The sequence below is a fragment of the Diorhabda carinulata genome, chromosome X, assembly GCF_026250575.1.
Source record: "Diorhabda carinulata isolate Delta chromosome X, icDioCari1.1, whole genome shotgun sequence".
NCBI lineage: Eukaryota > Metazoa > Arthropoda > Insecta > Coleoptera > Chrysomelidae > Diorhabda > Diorhabda carinulata.
This window is the reverse complement of record NC_079472.1, coordinates 13,840,215-13,852,871: the sequence shown is the minus strand read 5'-3', so window position 1 is coordinate 13,852,871 and position 12,657 is coordinate 13,840,215. Positions and strand designations below refer to the sequence as shown.

Sequence of the window (12,657 nt, the reverse complement as noted above, 5' to 3'; positions counted from 1 at the left end):
TTTATTAGGTCAGAAACTTTTCAGATACCCCTTGTACACTAGGAACATAAGAATCTTTTGAACTAATAGACTTTGTAGTATCTCTATTCGTGAAGTAAGTAGAGTGATAGAAGAAGAATGAGGTTAGTAAGAGTTGGCTCTCAACATTGTCTATTAGTTTTTTTTGGAATTTTCGTAGAAGCATTTCCATCCAGTGAGGTTTTGGTGTTTATCTATATTTTAATGTATTAAAAAAGATAACTATAGATAACGTAATTACAAATAAAAATATCCATCCGACAAGAATACAGGACACTAGATCTCTAACTTCTGCAAATGCAGGAACAAACCACCAGCTTGTAATGGCAAAAATGCGAACAACCATTTAACGTTCTTGCAACAAACCTATCGAAGAAGTAAGCAAATTGAATATAGAATCCCTATCAGACTAGTCGACAAAATACCTTTATCAACAAAGGCTAGAGAGAAAATTGCTGCTAATAATATCCAATGATGACATCGAAACAGCATGGATAAAACTAAGAACTAATATACTACAAGCAGCAGAAGAAGCCTGCGGAAGAAGGACTATAAAAAAAGGGGAAAGAACAAATACAAAACCGTGGTTTAGACAAGATCCTAGCCGAAGAGAAAAGAAAATCTTACCTGCAATACAGATCTAATGCAACAACCTATAATGACTATAAAGCTGTAAGAAATAGAGTCAACGAAAATATTCGAAAAATTAAAAGAGATCACTGGGAGAAGTTTTCGAATGATATGGAACATGACTTATATGGGGGACAGAAAAAAATGTGGAATCTTCTGAGGGATAGGAGAAAACCAATAAACGAATACATACAAAATACAAAAATCACGGCAGACGAATGGGAAAGACATTTTGAAAAACTTTATAGTTCAACACAAGCTAACGTATCAGCACAGGAATTACCCTACGAAGATGAAAACATCAATGGAATACAAAATAGGATTTTCTCCGTGCATAAAATACAACAAATGATAGCCAAGATAAAGAACAGAAAAGCCCCAGGCATCGACGAAATAACAAACGAAATGATCAAATATGGAGGCGACAAACTGTATGATGAACTACAATCCCTCTTCAATAAAACACTAGAGGTCAAAAATGTACCATCTGAACGGAAAGTATTCTGATACACCTTCAAAAAGGGAGAAAAAACCGATCCCCAACTAAAATCTTAGCAGAAGAAGTAATGTTTACCGGGATATGTGAAGAACCACAAGGTTTCAGAAACAACAGATCCTGCTATAGATGCTATATTTATAATGCGCCAAATAACTGAAAAAGCTATAGAGTTTAATAAGGCAGCCTTTATGTGCTTCATTGATCTCACCCAAGCGTTTGATAGGATACGCTTAACTGATGTTATAACTCTACTAAAAAAAAAAAAAAGGAACGTTCACCCCAATATAATAAGAGTTATCGAAAAACTTAACACCGATAATTATACCTTTGTGAGAATGGCAAACAAATTAGGTAATAAAATACCTGTGGCAACTGGTATCAGACAAGGGGATAGCCTAAGCCCAATCCTGTTCAATATTATAATGGACGAAATCATCAACGAAGTAAAGCAAGCCGGGAGAGGATACCGAATGGAAGACAAAGAGATAAAAATAATATGCTATGCTGATGACGCAGTAATCATCTCGGAAGACGAAGATAACCTACAGAAGCTCCTATATAAATTCAAACAAATAGCGAACACGTACAACATGCAAATATCCACAAAGAAAACAAAATCTCCGACAATATCTAAAGAACCGAGAAGATGTAAACTAGCGATCTACGATCAGAGTGTAGAACAAGTGATGTCCTTCAAAGATCTAGGGACAAACATAACAAGCGATAGAAAACAAAAGAAAGAAGTAAAAGCACAAACAACGAAGGCAGCATTAATATCAGGATACCTTAGAGATTTAATTTGGCGAAATAAATACATGAGCACAAAATGTAAAATTAGAATATATAAAACTTGCGTAAGGCCGGTCATGACATATGCAATAGAAACTAGAGCGGAGAACACAACCACTAAACGGCTCCTAAGAACAACAGAAATGCGGACTCTGAGATCAATAACAGAACATACGTTACTCTATCGGAAGAAAAATGAAGAAATAAGGGACATGTGCGATATTCAGGATGTAGTAAGATGGGCAAGTAGCCGCAGAAGAGAATGGAGAGACCATGTTGACAGAATGCCAAATGAACGGTTAGCAAAAATTGCAAAGGAAAAGAAACCAGACACAACTCGACCTCCTGGACGACCACCTATAAGGTGGTATGAAAGCTGGTCCTCAGCATCCCAACTACTCCTGGCAAACCCTTGATGAAAATACAGGACCTAGTCCTAACGTAAGAAGAAGAAGAAGAAGAAGAAAAAAGGTAACTAAACTCAAATCAATTATTGAATTATTTATCACTGATAAAGACAGTAACATAAGGTAGGTAAAAGGTGAAATGTAGGTCTAATAATCCGGTCAATTTAGAATCAAAAAAAATTTATTCAAGATCAAAGGTGAAAAAAATGAGTGTTTCGCAATTTTCAGCGAAACGGTGAGTTTTATCATAAAAATATCCTTGACAAAAATTGTAGATCATAAAATTATCTACAGAAAACGTATTAATACTTTTTTCCTACGAGTCACCGTTTCTGAGATATAATGATTCAAAAAGTTTTTAATGGTTTCAGCAGTAAACTGGTGAGAACTGTCATAAGTTCATTAAATAAATTATCAATCAATTTCTCTTGATAATAGCCATCAAATACGATAGTAAATCTGAAACATTATAACTTTTACATCTTATATCTCAGAAACGGTAGCTCGTAGTAAAAAAGTATTGATACGTTATTTGTAGATAATTTTATGATCTAAAATTTTTTTCAAAGTATTTTTATCATAAAACTCACTGTTTTGCTGATAATCGAAACTCATTTTTTTGACCTTTAACCTTGAATAAAATTTTTTCCATAAACGGAAATGATGAGGAACATTCAAATTTTATTTTCAATTGCATTTTAAACAATTCTACTGATATTCAGTTTGATGAAAGTTTATGTAGCTTCACTCTTATTTTTTGGTCTAATTTGACCGCACTATAAACTTTTTCATTGCACATTCAATGACAAACCTCTCCAAAGAAATATTTTTAATGACTTTACAATTAACAATCGAGTGTCTTTTAAACAAGAAGTAAACAGTAATAGTTCCACGAACTCAAATTTATATTAAATAATTATAATTAAACAAATCTGACTCAGAATTTTCAATGGCAATGAATAGTTAAAATTATTTTTCAACCCTCATTTGATATGCCCCGTGGAGTCCTCCAAACGAAGTTGTAGTATGTGTCTTCATGTCACTTTAACAACAATTTTTATTTTAAATATTGTCGCGATCGTTTTGTGTATTATTAAAATAAAATAAATACATAATCCAAATAAATAAGAGTGTATTCAACTTGAAGGGATTATGAATTGTTTTTTAAACTTATTTTAAAATTTATGTCACCCGAAATAAGTGTTTGTTTTTAAAATAAGGTAGGTCCTAACAAACATACTTTGTACGTACACAACACGATTTATACTGGGAATGACGCCAAAAACAATAAAAAATAATGTGGCGTCGAGATTCCGAAAAAAAATTTTCGAAATGCTGTTTTCATTGATCAACATTCATCATCTGATATATTTGGTTCGTTTATTAGATGTACTTTTCTCAACTTTTATTTCAAGAATGTGAACAATTACTCAAATTTATACGATTTTTAATTATACTTATCTTTATGACAGCGATTTCACCAAGGTATTCATCAGATATTGATAGAAATTGTTAACGACTATCTGAAGGATCAGAATGATATTTTTGAGTTGTTAACCTCATAGATCAGAAATTTTAGTTATAAATCCATTGCGGCAAGGTGGAAAAAAAATCGTGCAGTCGCAAAAATTACAGGGTTTGTTCAGAATTTTATGCTTTTTCAGAAAATCATAAAATTAGTAACATCGCACGATAAATTTTATTTCTAGAGCCGTCAAAACAATTTTCCGTTAAATTTGACTTGTTATGATAAATGGGACTTTTCAGATCAGGTAGTTGGCATTACAAAACCAAGATGGACGTCTGCAATGGTATTCCATACCCGCAAAGCAACAGTTATGTATTTAGTACTGTCAAAATTTTCAAAATTTTTTTGAGTTTGCTGGCCAAACATTTTTCTTCCTGGTCTTCGGGGAATGTTGATGACAGCACACGTTTCCAATGTGAATATCCGGTATAAGGAAGTGTTTCCTGTGTGATAACTGCACCACTACTTCGAGACAAAATGGAGGTTAACTATGAAGAAGTTGCCGTGTTTATTTTTTCTCAAAAATAAGTTAATTACAGTATTATCTTTAGAAGGAATAATTATTATTAATGGGTGAATGTGGGAAACTATTTCTATAGCAGTCGAGAGTGCAGGTTCCAAAAGAAATACTACGTGCATCAATTTACATTTTCTAATTACAAATTATGTAATCGCGATACGAAATAACTGTACCCAATGCAGATTTATATCTACTTATATGTAAGTACTTAACAGTCTCTTAGTATTCGAGATCTTTGTTTCAGATCTTAAACTGTTAGATAAATCTGAATCGGAATGGACTTGACTTTTTATCAGGGACAAATAGTACAGTCAACAATGTTTTTGAAACAATACTGAACAATCCGATTTATATTAGAACATTTTTTGGGGGGGGGGCGGTCTAAAGTTCTTAAACAAATTGAAAATCGACGTTTCGGCAAATATATTACCATTATCAGGGTAATACAGAAATGAAAATATCCTTAATAAAGCGCTTTATATCTAAGTAGTACTTTACATTGAATTTTCCTGTTCATCACGCTTTTTAAAAAACTTTCTATATAATTTTTGTGAAATTTTTGAAAATACGTAGTTAACCGTATAATTTATCACAATATCACTCGAAAATATATAGAATTTTTTGTAATCTGAAACTTATTTGTACTTACTGATGTAAAATTAGTTCTTAAAAGTACTAAATACAAGTTTACTCCAAAAACTCGCTAAAAATAACACAGTAAACAAAGCCCATATCAAATTCAACTTTTACTTCGGTCAGATATACATGTTACGTCAATTATATCGTCGTTTCTTTTCATCATAACTACTGTCAATTTAAATAAACTATTATGTATGTCTTGTAGTTGGTCTTGTGAAGAAGACCTCTACCATTACTACTATATTAATTGTTCACCGAGTATGAATACTCACCTAAACAAAAATGAAACAAATAAATGAAATGGGCAATGAACAGCAATCGAAGTCTAACGGCAAGTGCAGCATTCATTTCGATTAAGACAGTCTAATGACGATCTAGTCACGGGCCCGGGGGCCCTTAAGCCCCTAAGAATTCACATGCTCCTCGATTTTCAACCATTCAACCTGAAACAATGGAAATAGTTAATAGATTTCACTTATATTCAAAAATATTTTCAAGAATTTTTATCTGTCGACTTCAAATCTAACCTCAAATCATTTTGATTACATCGAACCGTTTGTTTTTGATTTATATCATTTGAAATATATATATTTATAGTTAATAAAATTAACCCTCTACTTGAAATTGAAATTGACTTGCAGCCTGTCGCCAAGGTCAAAGTAGTCCAGGTGAACCACCAGGAGTTCATGAAAATTTATTAGGTTTCGATAGTAAAAAGCTAAAATGTTGTCTTGACTTCTATCAATAAACGCGGATTATATTTTAGGAAGCGAATACCTTCAACACAAAATAATTAACTCTATCAAGCTTTTTTTTTTCGAAAACTGTTAATTCGTCGTTGAAACTTAGCCACAACGTAAATTTCTATAGATACATCTAATCTTCACTTTTTTAAGAGATTTGGAAATCGGTAGCTGCAGGGAGGTCCACCGAATTCAGCAAAATTTTAAAAATGTACAACATAGACTTTGAATATTCGAATTAGTACTTGTTGTAACTGTCATATTGAATGGCCACCATAATTCCCAGATTCAAAAGATTACTTTTCATATAGATATCATAATGGCAAGGTACCACATCACTAAAAGGGTGTTTGTAACTATTTTCTTTTAAAAGTATTATTTGATGATGAACCTAAAAAGGGCATCGAAACATATGTTTGAGGAATTTGCTTCTGAGGGTTTGAAGAAAATGGTGTTATTTTATTAACAACAAATACATCCAGCATAAAATAAATTCACGTTTTATTGGTTGAGCAAAGATAATGGTACCCAACTCCGTGAATAATGAACCGTATTGTCCATTTGTTCAGTCATTTGGTATAGGTAACTTTCGAAATATACTACTTATAATAAATTGGGCTCCATGAGTGCCATGTGCGAGAATTGTGCCAATGTGGAATGCGAAACTACCAATAAAATGATAAAATTATCTGTTACCTTATCCATAAGTTTCTGGTTCATAACTCAACTGTGTCACGTTTTAATTTTTTTTTTTTCGTTTTCTTAAGTTCGCCAGCCAACAACAACAACAACTTTCATAGGCGTCCTCCAGGTAATACTAGGAAGATTAATTAAAGAAACAAATATGAAAATTCACCATTATATGTGCGATTATAATATGTAAATATATGTTTTTTTAAATTGTTTCTGATTTGTTATTGTTATTGTAAAATATTGTCTCACCAAAGATTTTTCCAACAACAATAACAAAAAGTATTTCATTAGCCTTCATAAACTCACTATTAGATCAAAATTACCCCGAAAAGAAAATAAAGTTATTATGGATTCCGAGACACCCTGGAGTGATGGGAAACGAAATGAAAAATAAGCCCGCGGGGGCAGACAAGTCCTTCATGGAACCTGAACCCTTTTGTGGTATTAGCTACATAACAATGGAAAAAGCACTAGAAAAGAAGGTAGATAGAAGCCAAACCAATTATTGGGACTACTTACAGATCAGCTGTAAACACTGGGTCCCCCAGTATCGCAGCTAGAAAGGGGGACACTATAGATCCTTTAGGTCGCAATGAAAAAGCTTTTAGTATAAGAAGAAGTCTTCTCACATAACTCATCCCAAAGTTTTTAAGTCTGAATCCCACCCAGATGCTCCCAAAGATATTCCAAACAAATGACCTCTCCCAGTACATGTCTATCACGTGTCTCTCCACTCACCAAGGGTGTAAAGAATTGTGGAATCGTTAATATACGTTATTTTTGGTTTGTGGGGGTCTTGCAGATTTACGAAAACTTTCCCAGCTTCCTTTCCATAAAGATGCACAAATCTACGTCTGGCAATCGGTCTAAACTTAATCAGTAGTGACGAAATACCAATGATGACGAGGAATAACAACAACCACCCTAAGTTATCCACAATAAGAACAGTATTACCACGTAAAGAGTGTGGAAGAGGATTAATTGACCTTGTCAATCAGTTTGGACAATCTTCTGATATAAGAAGAAGTCTTCTCACATAGCTAAGGACACATCCCAACGTTTTTAACTCTGAATCCCACCCAGATGCTCCCAAACAAATGACCTCTCCCAGTACAGGTCTATCACGAGCCTATCCACTCACCAAGGGTGTAAAGAATTGTGGAATCGTTAATATACGTTATTTTTGGTTTATGGGGGTCTTGCAAATTTACGAAAACTTCCCCAGCTTCCTTTCCATAAAGATGCACAAATCTACGTCTGGCAATCGGTCTAAACTTAATCAGTAGTGACGAAATACCAATGATGACGAGGAATAACAACAACCATCACTAAGTCAACCACAATTAGAACAGTATTACCCCGAAAAGAGGGTGGAAGAGGAAATTAGAAACCTCCGACACCGAAAACTCTGCTGAAGACGTTGTTATTTTTTCTTTCACTGATTTTTTTTTCAAGTAAGAAAACAATTAAACAACAATTACATCATATGTTTGAATTAGGACATACTGTATACATTATTATTCTTTCACTGATTTTTTTTTCAAGTAAGAAAACAATTAAACAACAATTACATCATATGTTTGAATTAGGACATACTGTATACATTATTATTCTTTCACTGATTTTTTTTTCAAGTAAGAAAACAATTAAACAACAATTACATCATATGTTTGAATTAGGACATACTGTATACATTATTATTGTATGTATAAATTGAAAATATTAATTGACGGGTTCCAATGAAAATTACTAATTAAATAATCGAATTCATTCCAAATTACAGTTATATAAAAATGACTAAGAATTGGATTTTTACATAAATGGGTGAAAGGATGTTGTCCGTTAATTAGTGATTATACGGCAGTAAGACATAACCGTCTTATTTCAATTTTCCACCTAGTATAATTTACAAGTTACAATGTAACGATATTCCGCCTGAGGATACAAATTTACATAGCATTTAAGTATATCATTCTTGACCGACACTGTGGTTACATGCAATAACTCTCACGAGTTTCGGTTCGTCTCATTCGTTTTGCGAATCAAATTGTTTTATAATATATAACGTATGTCCTAATAGTTTTGGCACAAAATATACGAGTTCAAAAATAGGTTTTAATAACACAGTCGCATTAAAATATCTCATAAGTTGGAAATAAGAAGATTTTCATCACCCTAGAGTGTAAACCTGTTAACTCACTTCAAGGTCTTTGACGTTGTCTTCAATTCGGGTCTCAAACCCTAACGAGGGTTGCTAAACCGCTTTGATGAGACGTAATAACGTCGAAACTAGTCAGTAGTTACAACAACAAAAAGGTCGGTTGACATCACGCTCTTTAGAAGACTTGTAATACAAGATTCGTCGAGGTATTAGCCAGGAAAGTAGTTGTTTTCTCCTTTGAAGAACGACAAAATTCATTTTCGAAATATTGAATTTCGAAATTATTTCAGAGAAGATCAGTAGAATACAGATTAGAAACCTTTCTTCTACTAATTACTGGTCAACTCTGAAACGTCTATAAATGGAAATGCTCTCTCCTGTATTGGGTCGAACATCCTCAGGGTGTACTTGCAAGCTGAGTGAGTACACTACATCAAAATAAGATACTTTTTGTACAAGAACCTTAGAAAGGTGGGTGGCGAGCAAAAATGATCAACGAGCACGAGCAAGTTCCATTAATGATAATTATTAGAAAGATATTTGAATATATATCAGGTTTGTACCAAAAATTTGCACATTATACTTGAAATTTCAGTTAATTCATTGAATATTAGTTCCTCTGGACCAGTTAACACCTTTTTGATTTTGATTAAAAAAAAGTCGTTTGTGTTAATAGGGTAGATAAAACTGTGAAGGAATACAATGAAATTTTTTGTTTGTTCCAGTTTCTAAAATAGGATTCAATCAATATACTTCTATCATTTGGTTAGTTTTTACTGTGCCCTAGCTAATACCAATAACCCTTTTCAACGGAATTAATGTTTTAACACATCGTATCCTAGAGAAGAGAATTAGTTTTTTTCATAAACCAAAATGAAATTAGAACAAAATTAAACAACAAGAACGGCAGTGCAAATACCACATCAATTTAGGGGACAGAACACAAAGAAGCGTTAAAAAAATAAATTCGAATCCTGAACTATTTATCTGTAGTTTCCGCAAATCTTCGATTTGTGGAATATCAAAAACAGAACATCATGATGTAAACATAGTAATAAGTCAGAAACAGATCATCCTATTAATAGCTATCGAAAATATTTAGAACGATGAATATCTACTTCATCGAAATATATATATATATATATATATATATATATATATATATATATATATATATATACTAACCATAACTAACCTAGCCTACTAAACAAATTTGTTCGCGTGGTATGAAGTAGGCGGATAAAAGAATAATAGCCCGGTCAAATTAGACCTAAAAATAAGTGTGAAACTACATAAACTTCTCCCACTAAGCTGAAAATCAGTAAGATATGATTAAAAATAAAATTTGATTCAAAGGTGGGTTTTTCGAGATTTTCAACAAAACGGTGACTTATATCATAAATTTACTTCAGACAAAAATTGTAGAGCATAAAATTATCTACAAAAAACGTATTAATACTTTTTTTTCTACGAGGCGCCGTTTCTGAGATATAACGATTCGAAAAGTTGTAATCGTCATAATATTCATGAGTATACATCTCTATAATTGTAATATACTTATGTAAAAATATTTTTCTATCGATCATTATAACTCAAAATATAAAGTAAGTTTCTTAATTTATACGTCAATATAATCTTGAGACAATATCTATCTCCTGTTCAATTGTGTGCGTAGCTAGGGTTGTATACCTGCTGGAATAAATAAAATACCGTTAGTCTTGAGCGTCAATTGGTAGTGAAAACACGTCTTAATCCTAACCTATATCCTTATGTTTCGAGTTTTATTACAAAAATGACAGAATATTGTTTTATTAGTGCTAACCTTTCAACTAAAAGGGAAGTTGTTACTATTGAACGTTGTATGAAGACATTAATTCATGCAAGTATCTCTAAATTTTCTGATTATCTCCAAAATTGGAAACTACATGTCGTAAAAACTCGAAAGTCTTCTATTGTTGCAGCTAATAAAAGACAACGTGAATAACAAGGAGCCAGTAGATCCACAATAAGTCCTACTCGTAAGTACTAGACTACGTTCCAGAGAATCAGATTTTTGTTTTGGAAAACTATGCTTCTTTTGTTGCCAGGAATTGAATGAACAGTATGAGAAAAGAAAATACTCGGATTTTGGTCGTGGAATTAGTCAAGTAAGTACGCTTCTATTCAGTGATTCAATGCTGGAAGTAGCTCGGACTCTGACGATGCTTTAGCAAAAGCTGTTCTTGCTCCATTCGAATTTCAATATGATTTAGTTGCTGCTGAAGCTAAATATCATCATAATTGCTATTCTTCTTCCTTGAAACCTTCCACTAGAGCTAAAAGGTCGGCTTAAGGACGAAGCTACGAATCGAAACTAGCGATGACTGTCAGTTCACTTCAAACGAATTACATAATGCAAAAGTACGACTTTGGATAATAGAGATAAAGCTACGACTAAACTGGAGTATGTTAATAAAATTATTATCAGAAATCGGGAGAATCAACATTCATATCATGATATTTTGAATCAATCTCGGTTACGAAAAAAAATGAATAAAAAAGAATGATTCAGAGTTCTAGACCTAGCTGCAGATATCATTTGTGAAGATATTCAAACTACCCTGCACCAGGTCGCAGATTAAAGTAATAAAATACCAGAATCGTTGAACGAGTGATTTTAAAGAATACACCATCAAATTTAGATCATTAAAAATTAATATGCACAAATATTTTCCATAGTATCATGATATGATTGTCGTTCCAACGAGTTCTTTTAAGTCTAGATTATAATTGGGTCTCGCAGTTTTTTTTCATCGAAGCGTTTATGTGTACCTGGCAGCAGAAGTTTTTCAATTTTTCGTTCAATACGTTGCAGACAACACTGAAAATTGTTACAACAAAAAAATCGGTTTTACTAGAAGAGCCTATGCCCTAAAAAAGCTCTTTAAGCAAAAAATTTCAAGGCAAAAGCTCAAGTACAGATCTATCAAAATGACGGTTAGAAGATTACAGTAAATTAAATATTTTGTTTATGGAATTGAAACGGTGTCTTTCCTCAAAAAACCTGATGCACTAAGGTTTTATGGGAAATGGATGATTTTCAGTTTGGTGGGAATTTATGTAACTTCGAATATCTAAATTGTCCGGACTATTAGTGCAATATGAGAATTTTTATTAATAGAATACCAGTGAATTCCACAGCAATAACCAAACGATTTTATTAATGAATAGTAAGTGATTTTAATATGAGGAAATAAAATATGAAAAATCTTCTAATTTGGATTTGTGAACGTAAGGTTATACTTATATAAACAGTATGACTCAATAATTTTCATACCTTGTGGAAAAACGAAACATTTTAAATGAAATTGAACTTTTTCACCTTCAGCTGTTTAGAAGTTATAAGCAGGTTAATTAGGTGGAAAAATATTTTAACTTTCTACTAAAAGAAGTGATACGTCTATGGATTACGAATGCTTCATCATTTTATTACTCTCTCACACATAAAAATAGACATACTGCGAAATGTCGAAGAACTCGGTGCTAGGTAGTTAATCCTACCAAATCCAACATTTAGTCCGGATCTGTCATCATCAGATTACGACTTTTTTACAGATGAACGCTGAGTAATAAATATTTTGGAGTGAGGACTTCGTCAAGACACATAATGTAGTAAGGGGGCTGTCCACCAACGAGATGGTTGGACGATATTGAGAGAATGTAATCAAACTGAATTCATTTGAATTTTTGAGGTTATGAAAAGTTAGATAACAAACAGGATAAAGTATTAATATAAATAAATTATACTTACAAATATCAGACGTATATTTTAGTTGACAACTTGGCCATGGTAATTAATGAATTCAATTTATCGTTTACATCTAGAGGCTAGACGAAGTATTAACCTAATTTAACCGCCTCATTACAAGAAAATAATTACTCTCCTTGAATAAAGTGTGTAATTTACCTATACCTATTCCAGACTTCAAAGACAATTTATCAAATTAAAAACAAGCTTCACTTCAAAGTATTTAAACCAGTACACTATTAA

At 32.5% G+C, this 12,657-nt stretch overlaps 1 protein-coding gene across 2 annotated transcripts in view; it reads right to left on the bottom strand.

Annotated features, from left to right (window-relative positions):
• Positions 1 to 12,657, bottom strand: part of LOC130901621 (follistatin) — a 64,135-nt gene that overhangs the window by 35,625 nt on the left and 15,853 nt on the right. For both annotated transcript variants that reach the window (XM_057813112.1, XM_057813114.1), the window contains exon 2: positions 5,303 to 5,473. In XM_057813112.1, the coding sequence (XP_057669095.1) occupies positions 5,303 to 5,378 (76 nt within the window). In that variant the 5' untranslated portion in view covers positions 5,379 to 5,473. The remainder of the gene's footprint in view (positions 1 to 5,302; positions 5,474 to 12,657) is intronic.